Source organism: Trachypithecus francoisi, unplaced genomic scaffold (assembly GCF_009764315.1).
Source record: "Trachypithecus francoisi isolate TF-2019V2 unplaced genomic scaffold, Tfra_2.0 Lachesis_group15, whole genome shotgun sequence".
Taxonomy (NCBI): Eukaryota; Metazoa; Chordata; class Mammalia; order Primates; family Cercopithecidae; genus Trachypithecus; species Trachypithecus francoisi.
The window spans coordinates 54,657,498-54,678,097 of NW_022681460.1; the positions used below are offsets into that span (position 1 = coordinate 54,657,498).

The following is a 20,600-nucleotide window of genomic DNA, read 5'->3' on the forward strand; positions in this document are numbered from 1 at the left end:
ATACAAAAACGAGCCGGGCGAGGTGGCGGGCGCCTGTAGTCCCAGCTACTCAGGAGGCTGAGGCAGGAGAATGGCGTAAACCTGGGAGGCGGAGCTTGCAGTGAGCTGAGATCTGGCCACTGCACTCCAGTCCGGGCGACAGAGCGAGACTCCGCCTCAAAAAAAAAAAAAAAAAAAAAAAAAAAGTCATTATACACAAGGAAAGCAGGGTAGTTCTGCGAATGTATAAGCATAAGAACTATAACAATGCTGCTTATAAAGTATTAAGGGGCATAGTATTTTGGTTAACATATCTATTTGGGGTTGTCTTCTTTTATTAAAGGTAATCTCCCTTGAGAGCAGGAACAGAGCTTCTATTTTCCTTGCAATTTCCTACAACCACTTAGGAGAGTATGTTCTGCCTACAAGGACCACCCAATTGTTGTTAACAGGCTGATGTGAACATTTCAAAGATACATCGATGCCTTTTGTGATATTTAATCACTGGCTTTCTCTAAGGTAGACTGACATAGAAACCCTTCCATAATATTATTTACAGAACAGATTTGGGGATAGTAACTACCCAAGTGGGTTTAGAAGTAAACAAAAAGACCTTCATATTATAAGACAGTTTCACTTATAAGTCAATCACATGGCACAGACATCCCAGGAGGGCTTACTGTCACAGAACAGATCACAAGCTCCTTAAGGACAGAAGTATGCCTTGTCCTCTGTGTTCTCCACCCAGCAGGGCACCGGGCACACGGTGAGGGTGCAGTGAGCATCTGATGACCAACAGCTCTGGACAGTGAGGTTTTAGGGCACATGATAAAACTGCATATAGGCAGCTACATTATGCAGAGGGCTGCTAATTTCTTATTTTAAAAAATGGAAGGGGTAAAACAGCAGGAGACTGTCAGAAACTCCTTCCAATGGAGCATGTAACCTGCTTCATCTTCAGTCTTGATGAGTGTCACTATGCAGACTTCATTATTATTAGTGAGCATTATTATGCTGAGATCAGTAAGGTCCTGGCTGGCTACAGTATCACATCAATAGTGCAAAATGTATACTGGCTTCTGTCCAATCTTATTTTACTTGTGTATGGACCCAGAGTATCATAACCAGGTAGATAAGTTCACAAAGAATAGTTTTTAAAAATGCATATAATTTGCATATACAATAATCAGCTATTTCTTCTAGCTCAAGAAAACATTTAAAACAAGGCTGGTGCTGCTAGTAGCATTCAGAAGAACACAAATTTCTTGCCCCTTACATTACAATGGGAGCTCTAAGTCTTTACATTTCCTTTTGACTCTGGGGAGTGAGGGGCTCCTTAAAGCAGCTAAGAAAGAACTCAGCCACTAATTCATAGAACATGGAAATGCAAATAACTCACGTTGTCTAGTAGAGAGTCTTACACTATCTGCCCATAGTTTTTAGGCACAATTATTACGTTTTCTCCTAGGGGCAAAAGAAATCATTCAGTGCAATGAAAAGATTCTTGATAGAATTAAGTTTCAGTAACAACAGCAAAATTATGCATACATAATACATACTTTAAACATGAATAAAACCTAAATTTTTAACATGCTTTAAAAATAGTCACTCTATGTCTAATGCAAATACGAATGGAGAACACTGCTCTTTATTTTAAAAGCAGATTAATTTGCAGGCTTCTACTTGAGTACCCTTGATTATGTAAGGAAGTTGCTCACGCAGACCCAGATGTGAAGAAACCAATGGTTCTTTAGAGAAGCCGACTTTATGTACAATACACACTAAAAACTTTTCCTTCAAAGGGAAGTAACACGTCTTTTGATCAAAATTACTCCTTAAAGAAATCCTAGTGCAGTTGATACTCTCTTCAGCGTTTTGGTGTGGGCCATCGAGACTGTATTTCATCAAAGCTCTTGAAACCCTTTTTAAGGTAGACTTAGCTACATGAAGGTTAAAATTATAATTCTCAATTACTGAATGCTATTCAGAATAAGATGATGCTGGGAACTAAGTTCCATATGAATGATTATATAAAAATTACCACATACTTCAGTTCTTCATAGCATAAAGCATAGTAACTGCAAAGATCTTAGGCAGTTTTTGGTTGTAGGTTTCCTCTGTCCCACCACTTGTCTTTTTATTAGACCTTCTCTGAAACTAGATAAATAAGAACGTAATAGTAAAGTACTTTGGGACAGTAACGGTTTCTGTTTAAGACTTCCATGAGCAGAACAGTTATTGTCTGTGAAAACGTAGTGCTTTAAAAGGTGCATTTTTACCTGTGTTGCTAAATCAGTTCATGAAGTATAAAACTATACACCACTGGAATCCTGTTTCTAAAACATTAAAATCCTATTAAAAGAGCTTTGAAAAGATAAACCATAGTGATTGCTACAGCATGAGAAAGGTGCACCAGGAAATCCTTCAAAAAAATGCTGAAGGTTACAGAAGTGCTGGGATTAGATCAGACGCTTTATCAGAGAAGTCACAATGGAACACATGCAGGGAAGGGGTGCTGGGGAAACTTCACAAGAATCTTCTTTAAGTCAATAAAGAAGAGAGATCAGTCCTGCAAAATGCTCAGTATATAAGGTTTTCCTCCCACGTGTGTGAGTTTTAAATGGCATCATAGTTTGCATCTTTTTGGTTCTTTTCAATGCAGACATATTGCTGGAGTCTGTGCTCTGGGCTGGGCTGGCCTGGCCCAAGGGGAGCTTATCAGTACCGGTGGGCCTGGTGAGATGGGTGGTACTGTGAGCTCTGCTGAGATGAGGAAGAGTAGCCAAGTGTGCTCTGGGACTGAGAGGATCCCTGAACGTTGCTTTGGTAATTCAGGCGAGAACTGGAGTGCTAGGAGAAGGAAACAGGAAAAGGGAATTACTAATGGAGGAAGAGGATAACTCAAGATGCTAATCACAGTAGGATAGAGATATAAGCCGTTTTCATCATTAGGCTCCTGGTTCAGACCCACATAGCTGACAGCTAACTTAAGTTGTTAACACATTTTGGTTATCTGAAATGACAGCCTGCCACCACTGTAACCACACATTCTAGCAGGCATGAAGTTTGGCTGGATTTCTGTGGGAGATAAGCTACACTGGAAAGAAAGGAAGAGGGGAAATTTCAGCGGACCCATTTCTCTTTATTCCAATTCTGGGGTGTTAGTTAATAACTGAGATGTGCAAACAAGAATAATCAATTTGGCGTACTGAAATCAACAGTATTCATAATGTATACTGACATGCTATTATTTTTCCCATTATAAACAACAAAGCTGTGATTAAGAAACCATTATTTTAAAGCAAAAGGTTTTCAGAGGTAGAAGCTAGGGGCATCAGGAGTTCTACCTACAAGACAAAGTAAGGCAAGGTTAGCTGGGGTGTGGCAGCAACGTGGGTTTTATAAACTTCAGGTAACATTTAGAATAGAGCAATTGTCATATATGATTGTCCTCAAGAGAAGACAAAAAATGCATTTCAATTCAATGTATTTTTATTACATTAAATGAAACCTTCATCTTCATAGTACCTAAGGCAAATATAAAAAAAAAATGTGTAAAAGGAAAAATCATCTATAGAGTAAGAACAGTATGTAAGAGATAAGCAAAGCTGGAAGTAGTATCTTTGGCTATATTCAGAAGGCTGGTTTTTCTTGTGAGCAAAGTGGGAAAGAATATATGTAATAAATAATATATGTAATTGAAACTTCCTTAACAAAAATGAAACAGCGAGAAAATTATGACAGTGAAAGAGATCTGATCTAACCAACTCCATCTTGCCTTTAACCTCCAAACTGTTCTTGGTCATTCCTGGGCATGGGCCAAGCTAACTTTGGGAGAAATTTAGTTTATAGTTTAAATGACAATAGCCCATCCCAAAACTAAACTGCCTTTATAAAACTACTAAAAGGCCACAAGTTTAGGATTATGAGAAAGGCCTGAATTCTGCTAAGATGTAGGTGTAGTTAAACAATTACCAGTCATTGTTCTGGAGGTCAACTGGCTACTCCCCAATTACTCCTGTAAATAACATCACTATTGTCAGCCTTTTCAGATGTTTTTTCAGACTTTTGCATTTCAGATGACTCCACCCAGACCGAGACTCCTGACTTTACCAATCCTGTGGCCCCCACCCAGAAGTGGACTCAGCACAGGAAGGCCGTTTTTCATACCCCTTTGATTGCATCCCCAACCAAGCAGCAGTATTCATTCCCTAGACCCCTGCCCACCAAAGTATCTTTGAAAGATCCTAGCCTCCAAATTTTTGAGGAGGCTGATAATAAAACTCTGATGTCCCATTTAGCTGGCCCTATGTGTATTAAACTCTTTCTCTATTGAAATTCCCGTCTTGATAAATTGGCTCTATCTGGGCAGCGGGCAAGAAGAACCTGTCGGGCAGTTACACTTTCAGTTAAAAATGTAAATGACCTTGAGGTGGCACTGGGGTTTAGGAAAGAACAGATCAGCAAGGTCCTCCTGTCCAGTGCTCAAAGGCTGCCAAACTGGACTTGGAACATCTGGTCCAAAATAACAGGGCACTAAGGTAGTTTTGGTTAAAAACAACTCAGTTTTGGCTGTGCACAGTGGCTCACACCTGTAATCCCAGCACTTTGGGAGGCTGAGCTGGGCATATCACCTGAGGTCAGGAGTTCAAGACCAGTCTGGCCAACATGGTGAAACCCCATCTCTACTAAAAATATAAAAATTAGCCGGGCATGGTGGTGGGTCCCTATAGTTCTAGCTACTCGGGAGGCTGAGGCAGGAGAATCGCTTGAACCCAGGAGGCAGAGGTTGTAGTGAGTCAAGATTGGCGCCACTGCACTCCAGCCTGGCTGACAGAGGGAGACTCCATCTCAAAAAAAAAAAAAAAAAAAAAAAAACCAAACCAAACAAACAAAAAAAAACACCGTAGTTTTGCTCCTTCCTAAGTTACACAACTGAATAGTTATGTTGGTTACAGAAGTCTTTAAAAATTCCAAATTTTAATTACATGTTTTATTTTGAAGTTTATTATGAAAAATGTTATTTCAACTCACGTTATTTGGGGCAATTTTGCCATAAAATATAATGTAAACATGTAAGAACTTGATGTGCTGTAACATAGCTTTTTTAATGACAAGGGGTTTTTTAGACAGAAAGTAAGCCAATGTCCTGCTTTTCAAAGTACTAACTGTACTTGCTTACAATACATTGATGAAGCAGCCCAAAAGCCTTGAAACTCTACTAATGGAACTGTTGGGGTACAGAAAACAATACCCCAAAATGAAGGCCTCAGGAGCAAAAGTTTTTCTCTGACCTTTTTGTGCCCTCTTGTCTCATAGTCCCATTCTCCCCAGAGCCAGCCATAGAAATTAGAATTCCCCTTCCCTAAAGCAGGCCATAGAAACCAGAACCCCACTTCCCCAACACCAGCTGTGAAACCTAAAAATATTACTCTAACTTCCCCCCACCTTTCTGTGTAAAAACTGGCCATAAAAAATGATCTGGCATACCTTGTCTGACTATAGGTCATGAGCCTCCTGTTCCAGAGGGGGTCCTGCCCCACACCCAGAGGCAGGAATGGGTGCTCAGTGAGGCCAACAGGAATCTAGACAGGCCGTGCTGGGTTTCCCTGCTCAGTCTATTAGTATCAGATCATACCCTTTCTGTCCAATCATGTTTCTACATGGCTGTCCACACTTTGTTGACCCTAAACCACAAAAAAATGGACAATTTCTGGCTGGGCGCAGTGGCTCACGTCTGTAATCCCAACACTTTAGGAGGCCAAGAAAGGTGGATGACTTGAGGTCAGGAGTTTGAGACCAGCCTGATCAACATGGCAAATACTTTTAAAAAATATACACAAACATAAACACACACACACACGCACACGCACACAAATTAGCCAGGAGTGGTGGTGAGTGCCTGTAGTCTCAGCTACTCGGGAGGCTGAGGCATGAGAATCACTTGAACTCGGGAGGTGCGGGTTGTAGTGAGCCAAAATCGTGTAACTGTACTCCAGCCTGGGCGACACAGTGAGACTCTGTCTCGAAAACAAAACAAAACAAAAAAAAAAAAAACGACTACATGAAACACACTTTGAATTTCTGCTTCAAAACCTAGGACATCATTATATGCCCATTAACATACTAAATCACACACTCACCAGCACCATGACAGTTTCGAGAACACCCATATTTGGCATAAAAATGGGTGGCACTACAGTTCCAAGAAATCTCCACCTTTTTCCAGAAATTTTCATGAATACTCCACCCTTTGGTTAAAGAAACCCATAAAGATAGAAACCCAAACCAGACTGCATGACTCTCTATTTATTTATTTTTTTGAGATGGAGTCTCACTCTGTCACCCAGACTGGAGTGCAGTGGTGCGATCTTGACTCACTGCAACCTCTGCCTTCCAGGTTCAAGCAATTCTCCTGCTTCAGCCTCCCAAGTAGCCGGGATTACAGGCTTGCACCACCACAACCAGCTAATTTTTATATTTTAGGAGAGACGAGGTTTTGCCACGTTGGCCAGGATGGTCTTGAACTCCTGACCTCAGGTGATCCACCCACCTCGGCCTCCCAAAGTGCTGGGATTACAGGCATGAGCCACTGTCCCTTGCCAGATTCTCTCTTGAGTATACCCACACTCCCCTTTCTTGAGTCGTGTACTTTTCTCTCTGCAATAAATCTCCATACTTTTGCTATTTTTGACTCATCCTTTAATTCCTTCTCCCGATGGTGTTAGGAGCCTGCTGGACACAGGGTGGGGTCGAGGTCCCACCAGCATTTGGGGACCTCCCTCAGCCCGCTGGTATCAAATTTGTATGCCTTTCTGTCCTGGTAAGTAAGCAGTAAGGAGGAAGGGGCTCCAGGTGGGGAAAAACAATGAACAATTGTTCTGAGACACTGCTAGTCACAAACAACTGGTGGGCACGATGACCTCATTTGGCACACAGCTCCCTCCCGCAAGACCCTGTAAACTTCCTTCCAGCCCCTGCTCTTTGCAGACAGCCCCTCCTCTGCTGTGCTGTCTGTTGCAACAACATATTTTCATACCTTCTGTAATAAATCTGCCTTTCTTTACCCAGAACTGTCTTGGTAAAAAACCTTGACTGCCTGAGACACTGGCCCTAGCTAGTCGCACTCATGACATTTTCTCCAATTAACCTGCCTTTTGTGAGTTGATTTTTCAGCGAACTTGCAGAGGGTGAAAAGAAAGTTTTTCCCGTGGCTCCTAGATGGTAGTATGAGTTGCAAGTTCTGTGTAATGGGACACATGCCAGCCTCTCCAATTAAATAGTTGAGATATCTATTCATTTAATAGATATGTTGGAAGATTTATTAATTTTTTCCACAGACATCAGGACCCAGCTATGAAAGGTTTATTTTTAAGTAAACAGAACAATATGGACATAGAAAAGCATTTCAAAGAATTTTTGAATTTGGAAAAAAAAAAAAAAGAAATACAGTAATCTGTCTATAATTGACTATAATTGGGTGACAAAGACTCTTTCCTTTGACAAAAGCTGTAGTCAGGCTCCTCTCGGGAGGTCAAGGTTTTTACCAAGAGGATTTTGGGTAAAGAAAGGCAGGTTTATTACAGAAGGTATGAAAACATGTTGTTGCCTGGGGCAGCTCAGTAGAGGAGGGGCTGTCTGCAAAGAGGCTGTAGGGAAGTTTTACAGGGTAGTATTGGATGGAGCTATGTGAGTCTTCTGCTTGACTAGGCCTGACCTTGGGCTTTCCTCTGTCTTTGGAGAATCCTGTTAGAGCAAGAATCTTGCTAAGTTGGTTTGGCAAAAATCCCCCACCTTTAAGAGCTTATCACCCAGGCCTCCCTTCAGAGCAGGGTGGGGATCAGTAACTTTCCCTCCACTGATCCCCACCCTACTCTTTGGTTATACATCTCCACTTGTCATGTGGGAGTCTGAATTGAGTCCAGTCTTCCTCCCCAACTGCCAGCCCCTCTTGCAGTGGTCCCTTTATGCACTGCCATGGCCCCGCCTTGAATAAAGTCTGCCTTACCAACTTTAACAAGTGTTTAGGCACATTATTGTTTTTTAACACAGGTTAGTATAATTCAATCAGACACACAAAGATGAACCGGTATATAGTATTTGTTGCTCATATAACTGGAGGGGCAGGGGAGACAGATTTTATAACAAAATTCAAATATGCTCGTGCTACTACCCAGCTGGCAAGCTGTTTTTAGTAGATCAAACTGAAGCCTCAATTTGTTTAATTGGAACCAAGTGGAAGTATTATGTACTCTTCTGCTTGCAGGGATATTCTGAAGAGAAGTTTTTCAGAGAAGTAGTTGTGTGGAAACACATTAGTTTGTTGAGCTATTCAAAATGTAAAGGCAGTTTATGCAGCTATTTGTTATGTCTTTCTTGTTAAAGTTTCTCTTTATTGCAGTTCCTTATCAGTGAGTTTATGGTTCCCTTGCCAGAGGTTTTGTTTTCTATTATCTCTATCCTATGCACTCATCTCCAAGAGTTCCCAGAGGGACTGTGGTTCCAAACTTAAAACCAACAAACAAAAACACCAACAACAAAAAAACCAACTTAAGTTTTCCCTTCTTCCTAGATGTTTTCTTAACTTGTTACTGCCTTGAAAATAATGTTTTTTTCAAAATTTCCTATGGTTATCACAATGGGTATTTTTACCTCTCTCCAAATACCAATCCTTAGACTTAGCTCCTTTAATTTCCTGAATTAGTACTGCAATTGGTGTTCTCTTTTTATCTGAATAACAAAAGTATTTTTTAGTCTCAAAATTATTTCTAATGAGACTTAACAGTTATTTCGGAAAAGCCTCAGTCTTAGCCCCCTTCTCTTCTCTATCTGTGTAGCTACTTCCTCCCAGGAAGAGCATATCTTTCTGAAGAATGCAATTAATTTCGTCCAAAGTAAGACACCACTCCCTTCCCCTTTTCAATTGCTTATCTATGTATCTTTTTCGGATACGCCAAAACTGCTAAGGCAGCTATAAGGGTAAAATGATGAAATTTTATTTTAAGGATGGGGCACTGGCCTTCCTGCGCCTCAGGGTGTCAGGATAAACAAATCAGAATATGAGATATTTTACAATTACATGAAATATGATGAAAATCTTCCTCTTCATAGAATGCCTTAGAAACAGGATTGTACAGGTTGCACAAATGTAAGAGTTAAGTGTTACCTAACTCTAAAAGGATCTAGGATAAATCTTTTCCCCACTTCATAAAGCATATGAACATTAGACATTCAGGGAGTACCTGATAATCCGAGGGCATCACAGGTCCGCCTGAGTTTGCGCCTGAAGGCCCTAGCCGTGGCTTCTTGTTTGGGGGCACCTGGTTCAGGCCGGAGTCCTGGCTGTGCTGCAACCCTGCTCCGGTGCCTCCGACCCCGGCCCCAGCCCCACCTGCGGTCCCGTTGGTCTGGGTGCTGTTCTGCTGTGGCGGGGGCGCCTGTGGAGGGGCTGCTGCCTGCTGTGGAGGGGCTGTGGGCTGCTGATGCTGGTTCTGCTGCTGTTGCTGATTCTTTTAAGGGGAAAAAAGCAAGCTTGGTATGAAACCAAATTAACAGGAACTTTCTTTAATTATTTGATATGCACATGCGGCTGCTGACCAACCTGGGGGAGCAATCTATGTGGGACACTAGAGTCATGGGGAGGACCGGAGAATGGAGCAGCCAGGGAACACAGTGTTCCCAAAGGGTAAGGCACCAAGCCCCAAACAGGACTGTCAATGAAGTTCATTTAGATTCCACAGTGATCCTCCAAATCAGTCACAGACATCTCACTGAAGGCCACAGGCACATCAGAAATACCTTTCTTATAGCTCATTAAAACAGCTATAAGAAATCTTTGCAATCATGATTCTGGAAAGGCAGAGCAGTCTGGAGAGTAAGCCAATATATCCAGTTAAGAGGAAAGAACAGAGTGATGCTAGCAAGAGCCAGCCTGCATAAAGGGGTGGCAGTGACACCAAACAAACAGAAAGAGCAAGAAGTAGGAATCCGGGAGTAGAACTGGCTGTGACATACACCGGAAGCTCAGGTATCTGTGAGCTGGTCATACTTCAAACTTCAAGGTACCTTTACAATCCCCAAACTTCCACAGAAAATAAGACACATTCAAATTTAATTAAATATTAGAAAAGGTGGTTAAATATATAGGAATTATGGAATGATACCTAAGCTATCTTTTTGCCTCCCTCACTCTTTGGAAGTGAAAGTATACAATGCAGTTTATACCTTGTCACCTTTTTCTTCAGGATCATCTTCATTAAGGAATTCTCGTTTGGGGTATGGAATCTGGCAGCCGGCAAATACACTAAAAATCATTAAAAAGAAAAAAACATATCATGATCTAAAATCTGTAATATCCTTACCTTGTTAATTTAAAATTCCAATTTGTTTTTCTTCACTTATTTCCTACTCTTCATCTGTGGCTAGTGTTCAAATCTTGACTGCTACTAGCTAGCTGACATACAGGACATAGAAGTTTCTCTATACTAACTACATTAGCACCAAAAATAACTTAATTTGTATTTGCCTTAAGAAAAACTGCACCTCTTATAGACGAAAACACAAAGTCTATACTTGGGGGTAAAAAGGATGGAGGAGTAGAGGGGTTTTGTAGTGCAGTGGACATGCTCTGGAAGACAGATTAACTTCTGTTACCTGCTGGTTTGGCTGAATTTCTGATCCGGCCAATTGGTCTGTAAAGGTCTTACCTGTTCTCAGCTTTAGTTTTCATCGTAAAACTGACAAATGGTCGTTCCTAAAATACTTGTTTTCATTCATACCTCTCTACAGCTTTGCCTGTTTCAAAATGTGGAAGCTTTCTCTTGAGCAGTCTTTAGGTGGCATCGCTGAAAAAGTTAAATACTTCAGTAGCAAGTGTTTCCCTTGCTTTCAAACACCACGCCACCTCCTCAGCCTGGAGCAAAGGACACAGAAAAGACAGGACACATACTCTAATGTTGGCAAAGGGTCCTCCTGAAAATAGGGATCCTGCAGAGCTTGCTCCGAGGTAATTCTCTTGGTTGGATCCATGGTCAGGAGTTTCTGAAGCTAGAGTGACACACAGGAAATGCAGAGCACATGAAAAGGTTGTTTACAAGTCAACACCTTGCCTTTTGTATTCCTGTGTAACAGGATTAATATAAAATACATTTTGTATAGCTCACTGCAGATTAAGCATTCTACATACTTTTATGTGAAACTGGCAGAAATCATCAGCATTAAAGCCCTTTTAAAGTTCATTTTCTGCTGATAAATCATTTAAAGTGAAGGCTGAAAGACAAGGGTGACATCTCAACAAAAAATATTTAATTTTGCCCCAGCATCCACCAATTTCTTTTGTTTCTAAAGAGGAGGAACAGCTGAGTAAACAGAAGGCGAGAGTTGTGCTGAGAATCAGATTTCAGTCTGGGAGAGAAGCACCTACCAAGAGGAACACTTTGCTGTCAGGCTTGACCTTGTGTTTCTCCATGTACTTTATGAGGCTACTGTTGGCATACCTGCAAGGACACGCACAGTCACACATCACTGGGAACACTCATCCAATTGATATTTTTAACGACAAGCTCCAAGACTGGCTTTCCTATAAGGTATGTGTTTAAGACATTGTTTTTTCTGATTAAGAAGGAACACATTACCAAATATTAGCAAATGTGTGACGAAACAGGAACTGTCACACACAACATGAGAGTTTATACTGTTACAATCCCTTTGGGAAACAGTTATGCATTAACCATTAGTGTTGAAAATGTGTATAGCCTATGACCTAGCAACTCCATTTCTAGGCACAAACCTGAGTCAAAGGATGCTTTTGCACATGTATATCAGGATACATGGATAAAAATGTTCTTAGCAGCCTTTTAGTAATGGCCATATATATATATAGACAACCCAAATGTCCATCAACTGAAAAATGGGTATGTTTTTATATATTCACAGAATGGAATGTTATACAACAGTAAAAATGAATATGCGAGGTTAAGTGAGGAGAAAAAGCAAGTTGCAGAAGAAAATACGTAATATATTACCATTTATAAAAAGTTGAAAGACAATAAATTGAACAATAATTTTTAGAGATACATAAACATGTGGACTAGAACTATAATAAAAACTGTGGGATGATAAACTCAGATGCAGAACACTCAGAGTCTATCCTCTGGGAGGGAGGTGGATAGGGAGATGAGGCATACAGAGTGCTGTAGTAATCTTAGTGATGTTCTAATTCTTAGGTTCAGAGGTGAGCAAAGGGGTATTCATTTTATTATTCTAAATATACTATATATGTTTTCATTATATATTCTTTCCTACATATGAAATATTTCAAATTAAAAAGGTCTAAAAATAGGTAATATATGTTCACGATAAAAAGAATTACAGAATATAGAAAGTATAAGGAAGAAAATTAAAATCACTCACAATCAAGCCACTCAGTGACCAAAAAACCACTGGCAAAATTTTTATAATGTCCCTTTGGCGTTTTGTGTGTGTGTGGCATATACATACATGGTATAAACACAGGAATTTTTGCTTTGATTTTATAAAATTGGAATCCTACTATAAAAATTATCTTAGCTTTTTAATATTGTTCCATAAACATTTTCCCTTGTCAAATACTCTTCAAACTTATTATTTTGAGTGTCTGCCTATCTCCTACTGGTACGGGTATTACTCGTTTCATAATAACTGTGGCATACAACTCGTTATAGCTAAATCTGATATGCATGGCAGGAAGCCGATACTGCCTAGCGGATGAGACTCAGAGACCCCTACTAGATCCTGATTCAGTCATTCACCAATTGTGTGACCTTGGGCAAGTTAGTTAACCTCTATGAAAGCCTTAGTTTCCGAATCTGAAAAGTGGAAACTGTAATTATACCTACCCTATAGATTTGCTAGGAAGATCTTATGAAAAAATGTCGGTAAAGGGTTTAGGTAAAGGGTATATAAGAAGTACTCATCTATTTGTAGTAGCTCTGATTACTTCCACAGGATAAATTCCAGGAATTATCAGGTCAAAGGGCATGCACATTTTAAAGTCTTTTTTAGGTGCTCTAGAATCTCACTACACAAATGTAGCCTTTACCAGCAACCTGGGCATCACCTGAGAGCCTGCATTAGAGATGAAGGTTCTTAGTCCTCACCCCTGATTCTGACTCAGAATCTACATTTTTAACAAGGTCTCCAGGTGGTTTGTAGGTACGCTGAAATTTGAGAAGTACTCATCCTCACCAGTAGCATATGAGTAATAATTTTTAAAAAATTTTTAAAAATAAAAATAAAATAAAAATAGAGATAGGGTCTAACTATGTTGCCCAGGCTAGTTTCAAACTCTTGGGCTCAAGATCTTCCCGACTCAGCCTCCCAAAGTGTGGGGATTAAAGGCATGAGTGAGCCACTGTGCCTGGCCAGAATGTCCATGTTATTGTACCCTTGTCCATGTTATTGTACCCTTGCCAACAAGGTACCATACAATGTTAAATGAAAATTACTAGTTTGGTTTTGGGTGTTTAAAGAATTTACAGAACATTCAGGTTGGGATTCCATAAGGCAATTAGATGAATGATTTTGAAACTTGGAAAAGTGAACTGAGTAAGATACATATTGGGAGTTATCCACATAATTGATGGCAAATTGTGGCCATCAAAATCATGACATCTAACTGGGAAAGTATCCAGAGTGAGAAGAGAGTCCAGGATAGAACCTTGGTATTAGCACTGTCCTTAAGAGATGGATACAGGCAAAGGACCCCACCAAGGATTGTGAGAAAAAGGGGTCAGAAATGATCAATGCCATTCTCTATTTCTCTTAATGATGTCTGCTTTTGTTCCTATAAGCCATCCTGTCCTAAAATTTTCCTGGTAAGTTGCCAATAGAGAAGCTCTTCCACAATTTTCGGTAGGTGTGCATATTTATAACAAACACTTCACATGCCATCACCCTTAATCTCATTTCTGCTCAAAGTAAATGCCTTCATCAGTTTATTCCAAGCCACATGTTCTTCCTTCTGCCAGCCTTCCAGGTTTCCTAGTCCAGCATATCAGTTACCAGTCATTACTCAGATAAAAATAAAACCACAGCTGTGGTCTTGAACGGAGACCTTTATTCATGCTAAAACATAACAGACATAAACTACCTATTGACCCTTACAGTCTTAAAAGTTTTTAATACTGCAGCCTAAACCTGAACTATATATGTTAATGGTATCTGGAATACCTTTTTTAAATCACAGGCATAATTAGTATGCTAAAATCTCAGTTTCTAGTTTAAATAACAATCTACATATGTTTTTTAAAAATATTAACTATTCTCATTGAAATTACTACCTATAATTAATGTGCACTATGGTTTGAATGTTTATGTCCCCTCCAAAATTCATGTTGGTGAAACTTAATTCCCAATGCAACAGTATTAGAAGATAAGGTCTTCCAGAATTGAGGGCTTTGCTTTCAGGAGTGGGATTAATGCCTTGTAAAAGAGGCATCACACAGCATCTGCCCCTTTTTGCCCTTCTACCTATGTGAGGACACAGCAACAAGGCACCACCTTGGAAGCAGAAAACAACCTTCATGGGACTCCAAACATGCCAGTGCCTTGACTTTGGACTTTCCAGCCTCAAGGCCTGGGAGAAAACAAATTCCTGTTGTTTATAAATTACCCAGTCTAAGGTATTTTTTTACATCAGCACAAAAAGACTAGGACTGTGTGGAATTACTTACGTTGTTCTTCTAAAGTCTTTTTGAAGTGTGGGATATTCTGGCATCTTTCTAATATCTTCCCAGTCTTTATCTTACAAAAAAATTAAATATTGTTATAGAAAATAATGTGTTAATTTAAAATCTCCTAATTATGTCAGTTTATAAATATACATTAAATTTTGCTTTTGAGAAGAAATGATTTTGAAATATGACTCAAAATATGACTTTAAAAAGGAAAATAAATTACCTGCAGGAAACCCCATGACACTAAATATCCGATCCAGTTGATCATGATGAAATGGATTGCTTGTTTTTATATCTTCCTGACGACAGTGAAATATAGGTTCTGAAGTCAACAATTCAGCAAATATACAACCTATTGCCCATATATCTAGGAAGGAAGAAACATAAGTTTTTGTATATATTTCCTTGGTTATAATTCCTAGATATAATCCCAGTCTACTTATAAAAATACTTTTCAGTAAATCAATATACAAAGTACAATAAGTGCATTAAGAAAACATTATTGTACTTTGTATTTTAACATATGTGTGGGTATGTGTGTGTATATATGTATGTATACATATGTGTGTGTGTGTGTATATATATATGTATGACATGAAATAGCTATATCATCATGTAACAGATTGAAAGTCAAATAAAAAACATTTACTTGTAAATTTTCTGATAACAATAAACAGGTTAAGTCAATTTAGCAAAAAACAAATTCTTTAGATTTAGGCAAAGGTCTTTCTAACCACTTTTTTTGTTGTTGTTTTTGGGGTCTCTGTCACCCAGGGTGGAGTACAGTGCTGTAATCATGGCTCCCTGAAGCCTTAAACTCCTGGGCTCAAGCAATCCTCCTGCCTTAGCCTCCAGAGTAGTTGAGACTATGAGTGTGTGCCACTGTACTTGGCTAAGTTTTTAATTGTTTTATAGAGACAAGGTCTCACCATATCTAACCACTGTGAATAATTTAATCATTAAAGTATTCAATTGATAATCTAATACCACGCATAATACTCAGATCTGATATACTGAAACAATATCATCATCAGACATGGTGATGTAATTCTTTTAAAGCCATCCAATGTATAATGATAGAGCAGAATTTACAAGTTTTGAGTCTAGACAGACAGTATAGACCATACAAAAGAACTGGGGAGGATGGGCGCGGTGGCTCATGCCTGTAATCCCAGCACTTTGGGGGGCCGAAGTGAGTGGATCACTTGAGGTCAGGAGTTTGAGACCATCCTGACCAACATGGCGAAACCCTGTCTCTATTAAAAATACAAAAACTAGGCCGGGCGTGGTGGCTCAAGCCTGTAATTCCAGCACTTTGGGAGGCCGAGACGGGCGGATCATGAGGTCAGGAGATCGAGACCATCCTGGCTAACATGGTGAAACCCCGTCTCTACTAAAAAACACAAAAAACTAGCTGGGCGAGGTGGCGGGCGCCTGTAGTCCCAGCTACTCGGGAGGCTGAGGCAGGAGAATGGCGTAAACCCGGGAGGCGGAGCTTGCAGTGAGCTGAGATCCGGCCACTGCACTCCAGCCTGGGCGACAGAGCCACACTCCGTCTCAAAAAAAAAAAAAAAAAAAAAAAAAAAAAACTTAGCCGGGTGTGGTGGCACGCGCCTGTAGTCCCAGTACACAGGAGGTAGATGCAGAAGAATCGCTTGAATCCAGGAGGCAGAGGTTGCAGTGAGCTGAGATTGCACCACTACACTCCACCCTGGGCAACAGAGCAAGCCTCTGTCTCAAAAAATAAAATAAAATAAAAAGAACTGGGGAAAAAACTTCTGTCTCAAAGACTACTAGCTTCAGCTTTTTCAACAAATTGCTCTAGAAGCTCATAAATAATACTATATATAGTACTGCATGACATAGATCTTACTTAAATATATTCACTTATATGCTACCCCACATCCACCCCACCCCTCAGGATAAAGTTAGGCATCTTTAGAAGTTTTATTAACTATCTAAAATCACCAGTTATAGATTATTCTATTAAAATTTACACACTGAAAGACTGCAGCTTATATTCTGAGACTACAATATTATATTCACAATGCTTTGACAAACGTATAAGTGAATTAACTTTTGTGAGACTTGCCCACTTAAATGCCATTTAGTAAATATTTTTTAAAAAGAAGACAGTCTCTGTGTGGTGGCTCACGCCTGTAATCCCAGCACTTTGGGAGGCTAAGGCAGGCGGATAACCTGAGGTAAGGAGTTCTGACCAACACGGTAAAACCTTGCCTCTACTAAAAACACAAAATTAGCTGGGTGTGGTGGCCCATGCCTGTAATCCCAGCTACTTGGAAGGCTGAGACAGGAGAATTGTTTGAACCTGGGAGGTGGAAGTTGTAGTGAGTGGAGATCGCGCCACTGCACTCCAGCCTGGGCAACAAGAGAGAAACTCCATCTCAAATAAATAAATAAATAAATAAAATAAAAGATAAAAATTCAAAAACTATGGTATAGGGCGGGCACGGTGGCTCACACCTGTAATCCCAGCACTTTGGGAGGCCAAGGCAGGTGGATCGCTTGAGGCCAGGAGTTCGAGGCCATCCTGGCCAACATGATGAAACCCCATCTCTACTAAAAATACAAAAATTAGCCAGGTGTGGTGATGTACGCCTGTAGTCTCAGCTACTTGGGAGGCTGAAGCAAGAGAATCCCTTGAACCCAGGGGGCGGAGGTTGCAGTGACTCAAGATCACGCCACTGCACTCCAGCCTGGGCGACAGAGCAAAACACCATCTCAGAAAAAACAAAAAACTATGGTATAGGGATAAAAAGGTACTGTGTTTAGTAGCCTATTAAATATGGGAATCACATTCTGCGATGAGCTAAACAAGGAAAAAGGTTAATTACACTATTCCTTCCTCATCCAAGTTTTTGCCCTCCAGTTTCAGTTACCTGCAGTCAACCACTGCAATTCGCAAATACTAAATGGAAAATTCCAGAAATAAACAATTTATAAGTTTTAAATTATGTACCATTCTGAGCAGTGTGATAAAATTTCATGCTATGCTTTCCATCTTCCTGGGATGTGAATCATCCCTCTGTTCATCCACACTGTATACTCACTACCTGCTGGTTAGTCACTTAGTGGTCGTCTGGGTTATCAGATCAAAGAAACAGTATATACAGGGTTTGGTGCTATCTGCAGTTTCAGGCATCCCCTGGAGGGGTCTTGGAACATATTCCCACCTGATAAGTGAGGACTACTGTATATCCATTAGCTAGAAGACATATCAGAATGCTCTCTCCTGAAATGAACTGCCAAATGGAAAAATCCATACAGTAATGCCTTACTTATTTGACCGCATTCAGGTACAGTTTCCTTCCACATAATTTAGCCTTTTGGATAATAGAAACATATTCCTTCAATAACCATTTTTTAATTACACCATTGCCTGCCACCATAAGAGGCTATAAAACACAATGTAATCCTCCTTAATGATGCAGCAAGGTCATCATCATGATGAACATCCATCACTACAGAGTAGAAGAATAATACTGCTCAGTGTCCATTTCTGAATTCTTTTCTCTTTCTCATGTCATATTGGTTGTCACTCTTCCCCCTGATATGGCTGCCTCTGATGGTCCCATCTCTCTTCCTCATTACTGCCTCTACTATGCAGTCTACCAGGACTACTACTGCATATGCCTAGTCACGCCAATTCCTGGTTTGTCCTCCATCCAAAGGACAAGAGCCAGGGTCTTGAGTTCCCAGCGAACTGCTAAGATAAGAAACCTCAGATAGCAGATGGCAATAAATTCAAAGGGTTTCTGCCTCCTATTAGCCTATAATTTCAAAAGGCCATCTGGCTCCTGCACCATCTGTAGCTACTTTTCAGGTTTCTTTCCTCTATCAATGACTTGTTCTCCTGACACACACATACACACACCCACCCCAACACTGCTGCCACCATCATCGCTACTCCCCTCCCCCACTAAATGTCACTCCATAAACCTCCACTGATATCAAATAATCAAACTCTCTTTTTTCTATGCCCTAAATCAAAGCACTCATTTCTTTTTTCTTTTTTCGACAGAGACTTGCCCTGTCGCCCAGGCAGGTGGGCAGTGGTGTGCTATCGGCTCACTGCAACCTCTGCCTCCTGGATTCAAGCAGTTCTCTCACCTCAGCCTCCTGAGTAGCTGGGATTACAGGTGTGTGCCACCACGGCCGGCTAATTTTTGTATTTTTGGTAGAGACAGGAAGTCACCACATTGGCCAGGCTGGTCTTGAACTCCTGACTTCAAGTGATCCATCTGCCTCGGTCTCCCAAAGTGCTGGGATTACAGGCATGAGGCACCTTGCCTGGCCCTAAGTACTCATTTCTAACATGGACCATGTAAGGAGAAGAGTATGAAAAAGTGAGTAAGTATGTACCTATAAATGTCTATTAACATATTTGAAGCCCTAAGATAACTGATTTGGGTATTATTCTTTCTTTCTGTCTTAACTTTCTCCTACCTTCTATCCAGAATGGGTAATCAGGAACTGACTAAAATTAGAAATTAGTGATTATGTTTTTATCTTTAAGCAGTAAATTTCATTTACTGAGCAAGTAAGTTACAAGCCAGTTAAAATTCAATTTCATTTTTCCTTACCCTGAGGAATAAGAAGTATAATTGGTTTTCAATTCATATCCAATACATTTATTTTTAAAAAGCATCTATTTTCATTTCAACAAGAGAAAAGTAAATCAGAAAATATTCATAAAACTGTGCTTCTCAGAGTGTGGGCTCGCAAAGTATATGGGTCACGCACAACAGAATCACCTACCTAAGGGCATGGACCTGCTGTGTTAGATTCTCTGAGAGTGGGACAGACATTGGTGGGGAGTCATTTAGCTTAACAGAAGGTTTTGACTGAATGTGCCTTTTCCTAATGGAAATCTCCCTTCTAGATATAGACTGTCCTAGTGTTTGGATTAAGCCTAAGGCATATGGATTTCTGCGGAGACTGCATCCTCTTCTCCCTTCCTCGTGCCCTGGGTTATCTGTCATTAACCTGTTTTAAGGCATCACCTGTTACTTTCAACTAACACTCTTTCCTTCCCTGGCTTACTTTCAGTCTCTTCCTATCCTCTGGTTCCTTCTGAGGTTGTCTAAGGGATTTGACTGTTTTCAACAGTGGGTAAGGAGAGACCTAAATGACAGAAAAAACAAACTTACAATTCTAAAAGTCTCAAAAATACAGCTCCATAGTAAAAATCACTGGTTAGAACGTACACAGGCAGGCTCTGGTGTTAGCTCCTCACTCTCAGGGCCATTCCATCCCTTCCATTGCTGTCCGTAGTTCTTTTCTCACCTTTTGCAGACAGCTGCCATTGCCCACTGATGACACCTGGCCTTGGTAGCCTCTGCTCTGCTGCCTTACCAGAGGCCCAGCTGCACAGGTAAGGGTCTGCTGTCACTCTTACATTCCTCTACTGTCAAACACATACCAGTCTACTCAGAGGATTTTTCACTATTTTAACAAAACTATTCAGCAGTATTTATCCGTAATTTACAATGTCCCAGCACTGTACTAGAGTCTCTGTCTCTGGACAAAATCTAAATGAGCTCTGGTGTCCGAGTTTTGCAGAAATCAGACGTCTTGATGAATGAGGACTTACTATATTTTAATTTTTGTTTTCTTTCTTTAACCCATGAGTAGGCTAATTATCGGTCTAATCTTTCCAAATGTGAGAATTTCCTTTGCAGCTCTTTGGATGTCACCAGGTTTTTCATAAGCTTGTTTAGCAGAGAAAGGATTGTGCTTGTCTATTTTTAATAACTTTATACTTGCAGTGCCTTTATTAAATAGAATTCAACAAAAGCAGCTAAAGGTAGCCAAAACTGATATGCGACTAATGCCAGTAAACAGAAAATTCAATAAGGAAAATTTAAAGAAATATACTTAGGAAAT

General features: G+C 40.2%; 1 protein-coding gene across 7 annotated transcripts in view; it reads right to left on the bottom strand.

The window, feature by feature from the left end:
- Positions 1–1,605: 1,605 nt before the first annotated feature.
- CDK19 (cyclin dependent kinase 19) overlaps positions 1,606–20,600 on the bottom strand; it is a 226,907-nt gene continuing 207,912 nt past the window's right edge. For all 7 annotated transcript variants that reach the window (XM_033234887.1, XM_033234889.1, XM_033234890.1 and 4 more), the window contains 7 exons: positions 14,917–15,060; positions 14,691–14,760; positions 11,402–11,474; positions 10,928–11,025; positions 10,204–10,282; positions 9,222–9,488; positions 1,606–2,829 (listed from right to left, as the gene is read on the bottom strand). In XM_033234887.1, coding sequence (XP_033090778.1) covers positions 2,698–2,829; positions 9,222–9,488; positions 10,204–10,282; positions 10,928–11,025; positions 11,402–11,474; positions 14,691–14,760; positions 14,917–15,060 — 863 coding nt within the window. In that variant the 3' untranslated portion in view covers positions 1,606–2,697. The remainder of the gene's footprint in view (positions 2,830–9,221; positions 9,489–10,203; positions 10,283–10,927; positions 11,026–11,401; positions 11,475–14,690; positions 14,761–14,916; positions 15,061–20,600) is intronic.